General features: G+C 40.1%; 1 protein-coding gene across 3 annotated transcripts in view; it reads right to left on the bottom strand.

Annotated features, from left to right (window-relative positions):
• The window catches only part of ZNF512 (zinc finger protein 512), a 26209-nt gene extending 7728 nt beyond the window's left edge, over positions 1–18481 (bottom strand). Inside the window, exons 1-10 of one of the 3 annotated variants that reach the window (XM_028515535.1) lie at positions 18359–18423; positions 17782–17840; positions 8505–8570; positions 5418–5599; positions 4697–4792; positions 4320–4403; positions 3534–3658; positions 2962–3048; positions 2455–2553; positions 1700–1867 (exon numbers count right to left, since the gene is read on the bottom strand). In XM_028515535.1, the coding sequence (XP_028371336.1) occupies positions 1700–1867; positions 2455–2553; positions 2962–3048; positions 3534–3658; positions 4320–4403; positions 4697–4792; positions 5418–5599; positions 8505–8518 (855 nt within the window). In that variant the 5' untranslated portion in view covers positions 8519–8570; positions 17782–17840; positions 18359–18423. Of the gene's footprint in view, positions 1–1699; positions 1868–2454; positions 2554–2961; positions 3049–3533; positions 3659–4319; positions 4404–4696; positions 4793–5417; positions 5603–8504; positions 8571–17781; positions 17841–18358 lie in introns of all 3 variants that reach the window. The other 2 variants (XM_028515533.2, XM_036027785.1) reach the window with 2 other exon arrangements.

Genomic DNA, 18481 nt, shown 5'->3' with positions numbered 1-18481 from the left:
AAAATTGAAAAAAAAAAAGAACATCGTCCTGATGCACCAAGGTCACAACCTCTGGATTGATCTCTGGCCAGGGCACACATGAGAAGCAACCAATGAATGCATAAATAAGTGGAACACCAAATTGATATCTCTCCCCCCCTTTTAAAATCAATAAATTAAAAGAGTTTTTAAAAATTTAAACCACAGTGAAATACCACTACATACCTATCAGAATTAATTCAATGACACTAACAGCAGCAAGTGCTGAGAAGAATGCTAACAACTGGAATTCTCATCCTTTGCTTGTGAGAAGGCAAAACAGCACAGCCACATGGAAAACAGTTTCTTATAAAGTTAAAAGTACATTTATCATATGACCTAGTAATCCCATTCTTGAGTATTTACCCAAGAGAAATTAAAACTTATTTTCATACAAAAACTTTTAAGTGAATGTTTACAGCATCTTTATTCATAATTGTTCCAAAATGGGAATAATCAAACATTCTTGAATTGGTAAATAGATAAACAAATTGTGAAATTTTCATATTATGGACTCCTAGACAGGAATTAAAAGGAATAAACTAATGATACATGCCAACATATGAATGCATTATGTATGCTAAGTGAAAGAAGCCAGGCTCAAAAGTTTACATGCTACATGACTCCATTTAAATGACATTCTGAAAAAAGCAAAACAAACCCTGGCCAGGTGGCTCAGCTGATTGGAGCGGCATCCTGTACACCAAAAATTGCAGGTTCAATCCCCAGTCAGGGTGTGTACAGGAGGCAACTTATTGATATCTCTCCCGCCCCACCCCCCGCCCTCCTCTCTCTCCCTCCTTTCCTCTCTCTCTAAAATCAATAAACATATCCTTGAGTGGTGAATCAATCAATCAATCAGTGACAAAACTATAAAGACAGGAAATAAATCAGTGGTTGCCAGGCATTGGGAATGGCAAGAAAAACCAACTACAAAGGGACACAAGGGAATTTGGGGGAATTGTTAAATTGTTCAATACATTGTTTATGGTAGTGGCTGCATGACCATATGTGTATGTAATTGTCAAAATTTTTATAACTGTACACCAGAAAGCGTGAATATTACCATGTATAAATTACATCTTGAAACTTAGAAAGAAAATGAGGAGGAGAGAGCACAGAAATGTAATCAGGAAACAAAGTCATGACAATAAAACCGGAATACGGGACATATCTGGGCAGGTTCCTGGAGGTTTTCCAATACGGGGGAATGCCTTAGGCTTTAAAATACAATTAATAATGAGTTTACTTCTGTCCAGACTATAAAATGAACTTTGATTTCTCTAAGCTAAGAATATTCAAAAGGCAGAAATAAGAGAACAAACGAAGAACAAGAAAGAGAACAAAAGTATCCAAAGATTAAATGGGGATCTAAAGGAGGAACCAAGAATGTATGGCAGGCCCTGACTGGTGTAGCTCAGTGCACTGAGCACGGGCCTGTGAAGCAAAGGGTGGCCGGTTCGATCCCAGGCTTGTAGGTTGCAGGCCAGATTCCCAGTAGGGGACACGTGAGAAACAACCACACACTGATGTTTCTCTCCCTCTTTCTCCTTCCCTTCCCCTCTCTCTAAAATAAATAAATAAATAAAATCTTTATTAAAAAAGTGTACAGCAAGATGTGGGAGTAAGCAGCTACCCCAGAATATACCCCAATGGGGTCTGGAAAGTAATCAGTACTCACAGGCCCATGCTCTGACCTCAGGTGATACGCAAGTCCAGCCTTCGATCTATATGGCTTTTCACAGTGGTGACACTTCAGGGTCATCTTCTCCAGCTCCGCAGCCCCTTTGCCACATTTTCTGACATGATACAGATATCCCATGATGCTGGTGAAGGTACTAGAGCAACTCTGAACACAGGAGAGAGACCTAAGCTATAATTTTACATCTTTTGACATGATCTCTACATTACTGAAAAGCCACAAGGCATTCCACACCAACAGGCCCTCTGATGCCACTGGACCCTCTCCAACATTCCCCACGGGCACAGCCCTTATTGTCCCTGCCTCAACAGCCGTTCTGTCTACCACCAAGCATCACACATTCAACGTTCAGTCAACAGTCAACAAACTAGGACTCTGAACCTCTTCTGTGTCAGAGCTTCCTCCTTAGCTTACGATCCAATTCCACCCAGTATCAAATACCCAGCAATAGCAAAGTTCCTCACAGTAAGCTTACTAAGGTCCTTTTCGTCACACCAAAGAAAGGCTGGTAAAGAAACCCCTTCAAGGACAGGGGAAAAATTTTTGGAGACAAGAAAGAAAATAAAGACGTATTAATGAGTGCGGGAGACCTGGAAAAGCAGGAGCCACTCTCACGCTGCAAGCTGACACAGAACCAGGTCCACGAGGGAGGAGGAGGACAAATGGAAGAGAGCAACGGAAAGGACTGGATCGAAGGCTCCAGGCAGAGGGAGTCGCTGTCCTGGGGCTCTCACCTCGCGCATGCACCGGAGCTTCCCCAGTCTCTTTAGAACGGTTCGGAGCCGCTCCCGCTCGCTTGGCTCATCTATTTCATCTCCGGTCTTCAAAATGGGCTGGAATGCATGAGAAGCAAACAAGCAGATAATTCATGGAAAAGACAGATACAGAAAAAAAATGAAAGAAGAGTCAAGGGCTAGCAAGCACCTAAGCTCATGTCCATGAAGTCCATGTTACGTGACTCCGGCTTTCCCCATCGTCTAGACAGACGGGGAAGTAAAGAGAATGAGAATCAGAGTTCTAAGCCCCTGCCTCCCAGGATATGAACCTTCAGGACTAACCTAAACACACAAATACCCACGTATCCACAAGGGTTGCATTGTACATAAGCCTTCTATTAAAAGGGTTTTCTTTCTTATACCCTATAAAGTCCCAGAACCTTAGCCATCTCCACTGAGTTCTCGGTACTCAACTAAGGCAGCCAAACACTCTGTAGGCTCGTATAGGACAGAAGACACTCTTACCAGACTATTATGATTTGCCATGACGTGGTACTTCATCCCTGCCAGTGAACGAAGTTGTTTCCCACAATGGTGGCAAGTAAACATTTCCTACAGTGAAAAACACCGCTCAGTGCCAGACCACTCAACACAGAAACAAGAAAGTCACAAAGTCCTATCAAATGCTCTTGTCTGCATCTCGTTCATTTCCCGAACTCAGCAGTCAATGAATCTCAAAACCCCACAAGCTCAGCGTCACAATCTCAAGGGCAAAGAAGGCAACTCGTTTTTTAAAAAACAGGAACTACCATTTACTGAGTGCCAATATTTGTCAAGACATGGGGAGGAACTTAGCATGCATTATTTGTTTCTTGTCCTGTCACGGACCACCCAAAGTCATAATTATTTTACCTCTATTATATAAATGAGGAAACTGAGGCTCATCTATAATTAACTAAATGATACAACTAGTGAGTGACCGAGTGGAGAGTCAAACCCACGTCTGTCACCCTCCAAAGCCTGTTTTCCTTAAGACACAACGCTGCCTCTTCGCCACAGCGGTCAGCAAACCCAACACGGTGCAGGAAACATCTAACCTGTTTGCAGTTTTCCATGTGTCTCTTTAAGCCCTCTATGGTCTTCCTCCCCACCGCCTGACAGGTAGGACAGGAGACGCTGCCTTTGTCCACAATTTCTAAGTACCACTGCTCCTCTAAACTGCCTACAAAAAAGAGAAAAGAACATGATAGGACCTGCAATATTCTCCAGAAACAAAAAGCACAATTCCGGAACTTAGGAAAAGTCTCACAAAATGGTTTTTTGCCTCTGTGGGTAAGACACTCCTGTTGTGTATTAACTTCTGGAAGTATTTTTTTTTTCCGGACAGTGAGGAGTTTCTAAAACTTCTACTCAGTTCCCCGTGATAAAAAGCATCTGAGAAACATGCAAACCCCAATGACTTAAAGAACTAGGCCACATTCTTTCCCCAGCTTTATGGAGGTGTAACTGACAACGGGCAACATTTTCCCCAGCAGCATATGATGATAATGGGATGCTGAGTTTTGTGACAGCCAGTTTGCTGAGTGTTTCCCATGTGGCTGAGACTTTGTTAAATGTTTTGTTTTGTTTTTATCCCATTTAATCCTCACAATCCTGACTGCCTTTGTTATCCCTATTCAGAGACAGGGAAACTAAAGCTTGCAGAAATTAAATAAACTGGGGCAGAGGGGAAAATTAACGGACCTGTCCAAACTCTAAACCAATGCCATTCATGCCTGTCTCCTTAAAGAAACGCATTCATTGGTGCAGCATTCCCACCAACAATAACAACAAAGTAGGAATAAGAGAACTGGGTCCCACAGAGCTGCCGACCAAAAGCGTACCTGCCGCATACACTGGTGGCTCCTTCCGAATGCGACGAGCCTGCGGTTTGGGGTTAGGTTGGGCTTTAGGCCGTTGCTTCCTCCCTGACACAAGACAGAAACTTGAAGCCCGATGTGTTGCCTTTGCTACCCCCTCTCTAGTACCAAAATCTCCTCCCCCCTCGTCTCATTGCCCAATGCCCCAGTCCCTTCACCAACCGACTCCCTTAAGTCACAACAGAAGGTGAGAGTAAAATAAGGCAGGAGAGAGGCCATGCCTTGCCCGAAAATCCAAAGGGTTCAAAAGTGCTTTAAGGGCCAAACCCCAAGGTCTCTCTCGCTCAAACAACATAGCCCAGGCCCCGGGGAGAAAAGAGTTAGCAAAGTTACTCCCTTACCATAGAGCTTATGCTTCTTCTGAGGAAATTCTCGATAATCTTCATCTTCTTCCTGCCTGGGTTTCCTTTTTCCTTTGGTTGCTCCTCCACCTGACCCTGAAATACCATACAAAAACAGACAAAAAGCTAAGTATGGTAAAGAAGCACCCACCTGACTGACTCCCAAACACCACTCATCAAAGGGAAAGGTCAGCGACAAGCACGGGCCTCACAGGAATGTCTGTGACGTTGTCGGGAAGTTGATGAAACTTTTTATTTACGGGCTCGACCTTCCCATTTCCTTTTTTTAGTGTTCTCCGCCAGTGTGTGCTTTGTTTCATCTTCGTTTGAGCCTAACACTGAAGCCGAATTGTTCAAAATAAAGGGCTACTAAGGACCCTTGAGACTATGACCACCAAGAAAATTTTACCTAGAACGACGCTTACATCAGCCCCTGAACCCTCAGCAGAGGATTAAATGAGAAGAAGGGGAAAGAAGTTCAAATCATGAAGAGGAAAGGCGGATAAAATCCAAAGGAGTAAGAGCAGCAGAATCTCACTCTAACACAGAGGGATCGTTCATGAAGCTAACAGTATGTGATAGCCTAACACATTAAGAAATTAATCACTAATGAGAAACACGTGTGTGGTACTTAAGCCTTTAAGAGCCACTTACAAAGGCTACCTGAATATATAACTTTAGAGAGTGCTCTGTCTTTGGAACAAAATACTGAGAATGATACCTTCAACAGGGGGAGTTGCAGCTCGCTTGATCCGTCTCATCTTCATCCAGGAGGTAGATTTCCGAAAGGATGCTGGAAAATCACTTACTGGTTCACATGAAGAGGCAGAAGAGGAGCCGCTTAAGGAATCATCGTGAGGAATAGTGTACTGGAAACTGTTATCCTTTATGGAGCACTTGGTCCTGCTATTAACATCACACAAAGACACATGCCACAAAGGAGAGCATGAAATGAAGTTCCTATTAATTACTTTATATCATAAGCAGATAACCAACCTGGTTACCCTTGCAAAAACAAGAAGTCTGATAATAACAGAATTTAGATTTTAATCTTTAAACAATTACAAGGGTTGATTTAATACAACACATACAACTAATACCGGACTTCATTATAATCAGAGAGTAAGCTGTTCACGTGATGAGTACTCTGACGTCCAAGTAGGCACTCCTCCCTAGACTCATCCAAGAAAGGGAAGTCGTCTAAGTAATAGGGTGTTCTGCGGCCAGATGATCCCCTGGATCTATACCTAGGTATGTCTAGATCTCCCTATGTCTCTGACAGAGGGACAGTAACTAATATCCCTGAGAATAAAGGAGGAAAAGAACAGTTTATAGGCTCTAGTCTGATCCATGTTCCTTCTCCCTTAGCCTCTTCCCTAAACCCTTATGTCAGAGCCCCCCTATCTTACTTAGGCAACATGATACTTAGCTTCTACAACTAAATGAAGGGTGCCATCTTGTCTAAGTTAAGTTTGCCCTGAGAAGTCTGGTATACAGTTGTACCCAAATTCATTCTCCAATCCACGACAAGTCCATATGTCATTAACAAACATTACTGAGTAACTACAAAGTATCTTCTAGGTGGCTCAGGATGTGGTAGAGCAACAGTTGTTAAAGTGTGAGGCCACTGTACATTTATGGTCTAGAAAGGTCATGCTGGAGGCCGTATGGAAGATGATACATGGAGCAAAAGTGAATGAAGGAAGAAGTGTCAGCAGTTTGTAGCAAGTATATGGATAAGAGATGACAAGGGTTTGAACTAAGACTTTGTAGTAAAGTTAGGCAGACAGATTCAGGATAACATTAAGAGGTAAAGCTGATAAGAATTACACAAAAAAAATTTTAGGAGCAGGGAGTTTGAAGAAATTCAGGTGACTATTCTTAGGAAACTATGTAAGTAAAATGTGATGGATACCTACTATGGATCAGTAGGTAGTTGTTAGAAGCAATAAACCATTTCTACACAGAGACATGAACATAACTAAAAAGGATACTATTGAATGAAAAAGGAAACAGTAAGATTTACAGTACAATGTTAATTCAGTAAATTAAAAACAAATACATATTTAAATAGCACTAGCTATATTATAAGAATTCATATATACAGAGATAGGCAAAAGTAGGTTTACATTTGTTCATATGGAAAATAACACAATAATAAGTAACAATATAAGAATAAATTGTGTTTCATGTGCTCACAACCATAAGCCTGCTTTTAAGATCTTAAAAAAAAAAAACTGGGAAAAGTGGCCAACATAAGGATATGTTTCCCAGTTTTTCCCCCCTCACACGTGGCCTCGCAACAAGGGTGGACTCCATTTGCAAAGCAGCGTAGGGGGTCTAAATTCCAATAGAATCTACACCTTTCTGGCCATAGAAACCAGGAAGAGACCCCTAGAGACTACAGGGGAAAAGTGAAGAAGAGATAGGCAAAAAAGAGATCCTATAATCTTGTGTCTGAATCCACACAAGTCACAGCTTAGCTTGAACTATGTATGTGCAGGGCATATCCAAACCAGCTAGAGCAAAGGCTTTGAAAAGTGAAGTAAGATTTGAACAAATGCACAAGTCTTAGGCTAACACCTGAGCTACTGGTGTGTGAAAACCCAAACTAATGCAGCAAAAGCTTTAGGAGTAAAACAATATTTGAAACACCCCCCAAAAGTCTCAGACTAACCTGTGAGCTATTTGTATACAAAATAGGCCTAAACCACCATAGCAAAGACTCAAACTGACATTGAACCAATGCCCCCTGAAGGCAAAACAGAATTTACAGTCTGAACCTAAACAGGTTACCTGCTAAAATAAAAATGTTAACACTTCCCAGAAATCTTAAAAGACTCAGGATCTATATATATAACAATCACAATATTGGTAATAAATGCAAAAATTATGCAATACACAAAGAACCAGGAAAATTTGAGCAATTCTCAAAGAAACAGATGATTAAGAGATGTCAACCCCAAAATAATCTAGACATTGGAACTATCACAGACTTTAAAGCAGTTATTATAACTATGCTCCATGAAATAAAGGAAAACACACTTGAAATGAAGGGAAAGGTAGGAATTTTCAGCAAAAATTAGGAACTATAGGCCCTGGCTGGCATAGCTCAGTGGATTGAGCGCAAGCTGGGAACCAAAGTGTCCCAGTTCGATTCCCAGCCAGGGTACATTCCTGGGTTGCAGGCCATAACCCCCAGCAACTGCACATTGATGTTTCTCCCCCCCCCCCCCCCCCCCTCTCTCTCTCTCTCTCTCTCTCTCTCTCTCTCTCTCTCTCTCTCTCTCTCTCTCTCTCCCTCTCCCTCTCCCTCTCCCTCTCTCTCCCTTCCTTCCCTCCCTAAAAATAAATAAATAAAATCTTTAAAAAAAAATTAGGAACTATAAAAAAGAATCACATGACAACTCACTAGACAGGCTCAATAACAGAACAGAGATGACAGAAGGAAGAGCCTGTGAACCTAATGAAAGATCAATAGAAATTATCTAAATGAATGAAAAAAGACTGAAAAACAGCCAAATAAACCCCAAAATCTGTGGGTCAATATCTAAAGGCCTAACTTAAGTGTAGTTGTAATCCTAGAAAAAGAAGAAACAGAGACTGAAACAGAAAAACACATGTGAATAAAACAATGATGGGAAATCTCCCAAATGCAATGAGTTTAGATTGAAGGAGCTCAATAAACACTTAAAAGGATAAATCAGAGAAAACACACCTAGAGCTTCCAGCTTGGTGAATACCTGGAGATTTGGAGAGGGCGGAACACTGAGAGAGCGTGGTAGCTCTGCATCCCCTTCCCACATACCTTGCCTTATGCATCTCTTCCACCTGGCTATGCCCGAGTTATAGTCTTTTGTAATAAACTGGTAATCTAGTATATGAAAAAGAAAAATAAACAAAAACACACTTAGACACATCTTAATGAAACTGTTCAAAACCAAAGATTAAAAGAAAATCTAGAAAGCAACTAGAAAAAATTACATATTATATGGAGGCAACAATTCAAATTATCATAGATTTCTCAACAGAAACCATGGAGGACCAGAGACAGTGCAATACCACCTTTTAAATCCTGACAGAAAAGATGCTATGAAAATATCCTTTGAAATATTTCAGCAAGTACAGAAAAACTAAGAAAATTTGTCAACAGGGCTGCTTTATGAGAAATGCTAAAGAAAAGTATTCCAGCTAAAGGAAAATGATACCAGAGAGTTTGAGAACAGAGAGGAACAGAAATGGCATTGGGTTACACACATACACACATACACTCTTTAAAGCAGAATTTTAACATCGCCCGTTTAGGTTCTCAATATACAATGAGGACTGTCCAGAAACAGTCCAGCCATTGTTAATATAACAAGAGTGGTTTGTGTTACATCGATGTAACCTGGCAGCCAAGGAGAGTGGACTGGAATGCAAATGCGTGAACCATGACCTCACTGTACTAGCAAGTGGGGGCGGTAGATGCCATTTAGTGGGCATGTGTACCATGTGGCCGGGGCATTCAAAATGACTGAGTGAATAGAGCAACAAATCTGCATCAAATTTTGTGTTAAGCTTAAACATTCCTTCTTAGAAACTATTCAGATGACTCAGAAGGCCACAGCTACGGGCAACTGGTGATTGGCAGCTTCATCACGATAACATGCCTGCTCATGCATCACATCTTGTGCAGTTTTTTGGCAAAACATCAAATCATCCAGGTGACTCAGCCCCCTACAGGCCAGATGTGGCTCTCTGAGGCTTCTAGCTTTTCCCAAAACTAAAATCACCTTTGAAAGGGAAGAGATTTCAGACCATCAATGAGATTTAGGAAACTATGACAGGGCAGCTGATGACACTGGGAGAACTGTGTGAGGTTCCCAGGTGCCTACTTTGAAAGGGACTAAGGCGTCATTATCCTATGTACAATGTTTCTTGTATCTTGTATCTTCTTCAATAATATCTCTATGTTTCATATTACACGGCTGGATACCTTCTGGATAGACCTCATATATAAATATAATACATATGACAGCTCTAACTTAATGGTTAAAGGAATCTATATGGTTGTGAGGTTTCTATATTTAAGCAAAGTAATAGGATGTTAACTCTAAGTGGAGTGTGGAAGGATAGGTATGTACATTGTAATTCCTAAAGCAACCGCTACCGACAAAAACCAAACAGATAAAATGAAATGGGACACTAGGACTTTTGGCCAAAATGGAAGCATACTTAGACACACTGTGCCTCCTCGCACAACCAAAAGGAGGACAAGAATTTAAAAACAAAAAACAAACAGAAATGACAGAAAACTGAACTGTACTGAAGTCTGACAACCAAGGAATTAAAATAGACACAATCATCCAGACCCGTAGGAGCGGCGGGGACAGGCGGTCGGGTGGAGAGGACTCACGGCAAAATGGCGGCTGGAGGACCCAGTGAAGCGGTGGATCGTGGAGCCGAAGGCGCAAGGCTGCCGCTGGCCGGCAAGGCAGCAGCTGGCGGACCCGGCAAGATGGCGACTGGTTGAGCAGGCAGTCCCACATTCACATGCGGATAAACCAGGAGAAACAACTGGGGAGGGACACAGGCCTCGCAACCCAGGGTTCCACTGCCGGGAAATAAAGCCTCAAACCACAGACTAAAAACACGGGTGGGGGTTGAGGCTGCAGTGGGAGAAGCTCCCAGCCCCACAAGAGAGTTCCCTGGAGAGACCCACAGGGCCCTAGAACGTGCACAAGCCTACCTACCTGGGAATCAGCACCAGAGGGGACCGATTTGATCGTGGGTAGCCGCGGAAGTGACTGATACCCAGCAGAGAGCAGAGCAAGGGCCAGTGTTCCCGCTCGGACCCCTCCCCCATTATGTCACAATGCTGCCACGTAGACTGACCGCACTGGTGAACACCTAACGCTCCACCCCTTATACATAACAGGCACTCCAAGACAAAAAAAAAAAAAGGCCCAAATGAAAGAACAGATCAAAGCTCCAGAAAAAACACAGCTAAGCAACAAAGAGATAGCCAACCTATCAGATGCACAGTTCAAAACACTAGTAATCAGGATGCTCACAGGATTGGTTTAATTTGGTCACAAATTAGATGAAAAAACGAAGGCAATGCTAAGTGAAATAAAGGAAAATGTACAAGAAACCAATAGTGATGGAAAGGAAACTGGAACTCTAATCAACAGTGTGGACCAGAAGGAAGAAACATTCAACCAGAACAGAATGAAGAAACAAGAATTCAAAAAAAAAAAAATGAGAGGCTTAGGAAACTCCAAGACACCTTAAAACGTTCCAACATTCGAATTATAGGGGTACCAGAAGGGGAAGACAGAGAGCAACAAATTGAAAACTTATTTGAATAAATAATGAAGGAGAACTTCCCCAATCTGGCAAAGGAAATAGACTTCCAGGAAGTCCAAGAAGCTCAGAGAGTCTCAAAGAAGTTGGACCCAAGGAGGATCACATCAAGGCACATCATAATTACATTAGCCAAGGTAAAAACGAAGGAGAGAATCCTAGAAACAGCAAGAGATAAGGAGACAATAACCTACAAAGGAGTTCCCATCAGACTGTCAACTGATTTCTCAAGAGAGACCTAACAGGCAAGAGGGGTCTGGAAAGAAATATTCCAAGCCATGAAAGGCAAGGACCTACATCCAAGATTGCTATATCCAGCAAAGCTATCATTTAGAATGGAAGGGCAGATAAAGTGCTTCTCAGATAAGGTCAAGATGAAGGAGTTCATCATCACCAAGCCTTTATTATATGAAATGTTAAAGGGACTTCTCTAAGAAAAAGAAAATAAAAAGTATGAACAGTAAAATGACAGCAAACACAATTATTAACAACCACACCTAAAACAAAAACAAAAGCAAACTAAGCAAACAAGTAGAACAGGAAGAGAACCACAGAAATGGAAATCACATGGAGGGTTATCAACAGGGGAGTGGGAGGAGAGAGTGGGAAGAGGCACAGAGAATAAATAGCATAAATGGTAGGTAGAAAATAGACAGGGGGAGGTTAAGAATACTATAGGAAATGTAGAAGCTGAAGAATTTGTATGTACAACCCATGGACATGAACTAAAGGGGGGGAATGTGGGTGGGAGGGGGTGTGGAGGGGAATAAAGGGAGGGAAATGGGACAACTGTAACAGCCTAATCAATAAAACATGTTTAAAAAATGGGACACTAAATATTCAAAAAAGAAGGTATAGAGGAACAAAAAGCAGGGTACAAAGAACAGATAATAAAATGGGAGACCCATATTCAACCATAATTTAAATGCTTATAGTCTAAACGCTCCAGTTAAAAATCAGACTGACGGGGTGAATCAAAAAGCAATACCCTAGAATATGATGCTTACAAGGTACACATTTTAAATATAAATATATATATATATTGGAAGTAAATGGATGAAAAATTATACCATGCAATCAGCAAACACAAAAAGGCTGAAATGACTATTTTAATTTCAGATAAAACAGACTTCAAAACAAACAATATTCCTGAGATAAAAAAAGGACACTTCAAAATGATAAAAGTAACAAATCATCAGGGAGACATAATTACCCATTGTATGTGTCTATAACAAAGGCTCAAAGTACACAAAGCAAAACTGACAGAATTGAGAGGAAAAACAGACAATTCTTTACTCCTAGCAGAAAATGTTAAGACCTCCTCCTCTCAGCGACTGACAGAACTACACAAAAATTCAGGGAAGACATAGGAGGTCTGAATGGCACTAACAGCCACCTTGTTCACGTTAACATTTATGGACACTATTTCCAATAATCACAGGACATACATTCATGACAAGATTTATGGACACTATTTCCAACAATCACACGACATACATTCATGACAAGTGCATTTACCAAACAGGTCATACGCTGGCCATAAACTTCAAACTTAAAAAAGTTAAAATTACACATGTATTCTCTGACCACACCAGAATTCAGTTAGAAATCAAGAATAGTAAGATATCTAAAGTTAAAAGAAGAAGAAGAAGAAGAAGAATCTGGAAATTAAACAGTCTACTTCTTTCTCAATTATTCATGGGTCACAAATAAAATCACTAGGAAAATCTGTAAATATTTTCAAGTGATTAACACAAAAATGCACATATCAAAATTTGTGGGGTGCAATTAAAGCAGTACTTAGAAGGAAACAATATGTTAGAAAATGATCTAAATGCTTATATTAGAAAACCAGTGACTTAAGATTTCCTCTTAAGAAACCTTCAAAAGAAGAGCAAAGTAAATAGAAGGAAAAACATAATAAAGAGGAGAAATTCATCAATCATAAAGTAGGCAATAGAGAAAATCTGGTTCTCTGAAAAGACAACAAAATTGACAACCCTGTAGGTAAACTGATCAAAAAAGAGATATCATACTGGTGAGAGAAATCGAAGATCTAAATAAGTGAAAAAAATACAGCATTCTTATATACCAGAAAACTCAATATTGTTAAAAATGGCAGTTCTCAAATTGACCTATACGTTCCAAATAACACCAATCAATACTACAGCATTTTTTTAGATGTTGACTGATTCTACAATTCATATAAAAATGCAAAGAATCTAAAATAGCCAAAATAATTTTGCAAAGAATAAATTTAGATGACTTACCCTACTTAATTTTAAGATTAATTCTAATGCTACAGGATCAAGATACTTTAGTACTGGCAAAAAGACAGATGAGGAGAGTTCAGAAACACACCCACACCCACATATATGTTCAACTGATTTTTGACAAAGGTCAAAATTAACTGAATAGGGAAAAGAAAGTCTTTTCAACAATTGGATATACAAATGGAAAGAAATGAACATTGACCTTTAAGACACAAACACATAAAACTTAACTTTATCCTCGGGTAAGGATTAAAAAAAATTAATTCTAAACGAGTCACAGACCTAAATGTAAAAGCTATAACACTTCGAAAGGGAAATATAGCAGAAAATCACTTAGGGATGGGAAAGTTTTCTTAAATAAAATACAAAAGAAAACAAAGAGAAAAAGAAAACCCTGGCTGGTTTGCCTCAGTGAATCAAGTGTCAGCCTGTGAACCAAAAGGTCACCAGTTCGATTTCCAGTCAGGGCACATTCCTGGGTTGCGGGCCAGGTCCCTGGTTGGGGGCAATGTGAAAGGCAACTAATCAATGTACCTCTTGCACATCAAAGTTTCCCTGTCTTCCTCCCTTCTTTCCTCTCTCTCTAAATAAATAAAACTTTTTAAAAAATAGAATACAAAAAGCATGAAATGAAAAAAGAAAAAAATAATGTTATCATTTTTAATGATAAATTTAAAATCTTTGCTCTTCAAAAGACACAATTAAGCAAATGAAATGCAAATTATGAACTGGAAGGAAGTATTCAAGAAACATGTATCAGCTCTGGCAAGGCGGTTCAGTTGGTTGGAGCATCATCCTGTACGCCAAAAGGTTTCGGATTTGATTCCCAGTAGGGGGCCTATGGGGGAGCAACCAGTCAGTTTCTCTCTGCATGGATTTTTTTCTTTCTTTCTCTCTCTTTCTCCTCCTTCCTTTCTAAAACATCAATAAACATATCCTCAGGTGAGGATTAAAAAAATTTAAAAAGAGACATGTATTAGACTACGGAATTGTATTCAGAATACACACACACACATACACACATGTATTTTTTTTAATGCTACAATTCAGCCCTGGCCAGAAAGCTCAATTGTTCAGAGCATCGTCTTGATACACCAAGGCTGAGCATTCAATCCCCAACCCCAGTCAGGGCACATACAAGAATCAACCAAGTAATGTATAAATAAGTCAAACAACAACCCCCCACCCCCTCTATCTCTTTCTCCTGCCTCTCTCCCTTACTCTCCCTCACTCTACAACCAATTTTAAAAAAGAAAGAAATCTTGCCATCCGCAAGAACATGAATGGACCTAGAAGGTATGCTACGTGCTGTAAGTCAGAGAAAGACAAATACTATATGATTTCATTTATATGTGAAATCTGAAAAACAAAATAAACAAACTAACAGATACAGAGAATATTTTGATGGTTGCCGGATGGGAGGGGCATGGGGAGATGGATGAAAAAAGAGAAAAGATTAAGAACTGTAGTTAAAAAAAGCCATAGGAATGTAAAGTACAGCATAGGGAATATAGTCAATAATATTGTAATACTAGGTATGGTGTCAGATGGGCACTAGGTTTGTCAGGGTGATGACTTCATAAATTACATAAATGTCTAAGCACTACAGTGTATACCTAAAACTAAAAATAAACAGAAAAATAAATTATTTTAGAAAAACATAATGAAACACCACTATACACCCTTTAAATTAAAGACTTACTCTTTTTTTTTTTTTAAGATTTTATTTATTTATTTATTTATTTTTTAGAGAGGGAAGGGAGGGAGATGGAGATAGAGAGAGAGAGAGAGAGAGAGAGAGAAACATCAGTGTACGCTTGCTGGGGGTTATGGCCTGCAACCCAGGAATGTTCCCTGGCTGGGAATCGAACCTGGGACACTTTGGTTCCCAGCCCGCGCTCAATCCACTGAGCTACGCCAGCCAGGGCTAAGACTTACTCTTAAACACTGCTGATAGGAACATAAGATACCACCATTTTAGAAAACATGCAATCTTATAAAGGTAAACACATTCCTGACATATGACTCAACCATCTTAAATGCTAAATACCATCTTGGATATTTTTCCACACAGAGACTTGTACATGAATGTCCGTAGCAGCTTTATTGTAATACCTCCAATTTTTTAAAAAGGATTTAATTTATTTGTTTAGAGAGAAGAGAAGGAAGAGAGGGAGAGAAACATCAATGTGTGGTTGCCTCTCATGTGGCCCCCACTGAGGACCCAGACCACAACCCAGGCATGGGCCCTGACTGGGAATCGAAGTGGGGACCCTTTGGTTCACAGCCCATGCTCAATCCACTGAGCTACACCAGCCAGGGCCCCCCAAATTTGAAAATAACCCAAATATTCATCAAGGTAGATGGCTAAACCAATTATGACATATACATAATGAAATTTTATTCAGTAAAAAATCTATTTTCATTCAAAATCATTATTCTAACTGAAAGAAATCAAGCAAAAAGACAACATAGTGTATAATTTCCTTTACATAAAATCCTAGAATGTGCAAACCACTGTACAGTGAAAGAAAACAGGTTAGTGGTCTCTGGGACAGTAGGAGGAAGAATGGGATGCAAACGGACATGAAAAAGCTTTCAGAAGAGGCTGAAATATTATCTTGACTGTGTTGACAATTTCACAGGTACTTACATATGTCAAAGCTAATAATGTTGTAAACTTTAAATGAATACAGTCTATTGTGCTTTGCTTATATCTCAATAAAAGTGTTAAGAAATATTTTAGATGGGAATTGGCCATCCTCTAGGGCCAAAACCTACCACCCCAAACAGCAGGAAAAATCTTTACTGCAACAACTTCATAGTGTCCACAGGCCATTAAGAGTCAAGTCTCATGTGATTCCTCCTAGGAAACTGTCCTTACAGAAATTTCTTTACTGTCAGTGTAGGACTCAGATATAGCTATACCCCTTTCATGAATATGCGTGAGCATAGTAAAAAAAAAACAATTGTTTATATGATCAGCGTGATTAACATTTTGGGTATTAAGTCAACATGGTTAGGAAACCCCTCCAGGTGTCCTTTATTTTTAAAGGACTCAACAAAACAGTTCTGAAGTATTTTATACTTATACTACCTATCTATTAAGTCAGGGCATTTCATTATTTGTTAAAAACCAGATTCATCTCAAATTTCTCTTTCCATAAATATGACAGAAAAAAAGCTTTTGGTTCGAACAATGACCACAATAATCAGCGACTTGATAACTTGTTGTCTGAGCCACTACTTTTCAATCTCTGCTTCTGATCACAAAGACGAAAAGTTTAACCTTATTTTCAATTGAGTTCTGATATAGCAAGAATCTTTAAGAACTCCTAGTTCACTCTCTAGCTATAAATATTTAGATTTCATTAACAAAGTATTTTAGGTAATCTCAGTATCATTTGCAGCCTTTTATTCTACCTAATCCTTAAATGCTGATACTCTTCTCCATGGTTTCATCCTCCACTCACTTCTAGTCTCACCAATGGTTCTCCGATTTCACAATCTCCTAGGGAGCCGGTTAAAAATAAGAATGTCAATGTCCCAACCCCAAGGATTCTGATTTCGATTAGTAAATGAGGGCCCATTAACCTTTATATTTTTTAACAATTACTCACTTGCTAGCTCATTAAATTATTTTTATTTGTTTATCTCTTGTTCTCGCTTTTGAAAAAAATCTCCCTTCCCTAACTTTCAAGTCTGACTTGCTCTGTCAAACCTTCCCTTCTAAGCTATCACTCCCTTTCCCCAAAGGCTATATTAAATTCCTGTTGAAAAATATTGAATTATATTGTACTGTGTTAATCTACTTGTCTATCTCCCCATTGAGACTGTTGGTTCTGTGTTTTTTCATGTCTGTATATCTAACCCACTACACAGCTGGAACATAGCAGATATTTAATAAATGTTATCTGAATGAATTAACCCCTTCCAATGAGTATCTAGTTAACAACCACCTTTTTGTCTTAACAAGCATGGGAAAGCTTAACACATTCAATATACAAAATAATACACAACTGGAAGCCAAGTAGTTTGAAAATACAAGGATTTCTTATGGTCGTTTTTATTAGTCCCTCCCATGTTCCTCAATGTATCCATGAGTACATAAATTCAAGGCTACACCGAGCCATATGTTCCATTCTTATTATCATTCATACTTTTTTTTCTCTCTCTCTCTTTTTTTTTTTTTACAAGCTAAGTTTTTCTCTAGGTTTAGACCCACACTGCCCAATAAGGTAGAGGTTAGCTACAGGTGGCTACTGACATTTAAGTAAATTAAAATTAAGTACAATTTGAAACTCAATTTCTGATACTAGCCACATTTAAAGTGGTCAAAAGCCATACGTGGCTAGAAGCAACAGTACTGGACAGTGCGGATACAGAAAATTTTCATCATCACAGATACTTCGAATGGACAGCCCTGGCGACAGTTATAAACGGACCTCAGAAAACCTCACTTACTTCTTAGCTCCCACGATCCTCGTGCTCCTCTGCTGCTTAAAGGACGTGGGCCCCGGGGTCTGGCAAACACAAGCACATATGTGAATGCTACAGACCTCTGAACCTTGAGCATAAAACGACAATCCCCCTGTGCCCAGAAGAAATGAAGCTCTCCCCGGGCAACTAACTCAAACGGAAGAAGGCAGGACTTTTTAAGGAAAAGTATTTGGCCCTATCTTCCTACAGAGTGACAGTAGGTGACAACACCAGAGCCTTCATCTCCCCCATTCTTAACGCCCTGTCTGGATAGGGATTCTAAAGCGAGGAGAAAAGAGAGGACAACGAATATGGGAACACTGCATATATAAAAGGAATAGAAGCTAATGACAATCTGGCGATGAACTGAGTCCAAGGAGGTGAGGAACAGGCAGCGAAAAGTGAGGGGAAAGAGGGGGACAGGTAGATCTGACCTAGAAGGGTGGGGCCTACGAAGGGCTCTGATAAAACCAATTGTGAGCTTAGAACAAAAGCGAGGACCGCGTGTTGCAGGCTCGACAGCGCTACCTCCGAAGCATAACGGTCAAACCGAGAAACTCACGGCGGGTACTGCACCGACTCTGGAAGACATCACTCCCTCTCCACGCCTAACAAATCCACCCAAGGGCTCCGGCCAGACCAACGCCACTTCCGCTCTCCTCTCCTTTCCCGGATGTGGAGTCTG

This window comes from Phyllostomus discolor, chromosome 6 (assembly GCF_004126475.2).
Source record: "Phyllostomus discolor isolate MPI-MPIP mPhyDis1 chromosome 6, mPhyDis1.pri.v3, whole genome shotgun sequence".
In the NCBI taxonomy this organism is placed as follows: Eukaryota; Metazoa; Chordata; class Mammalia; order Chiroptera; family Phyllostomidae; genus Phyllostomus; species Phyllostomus discolor.
This window is presented reverse-complemented; position numbering and strand designations above follow the sequence as displayed.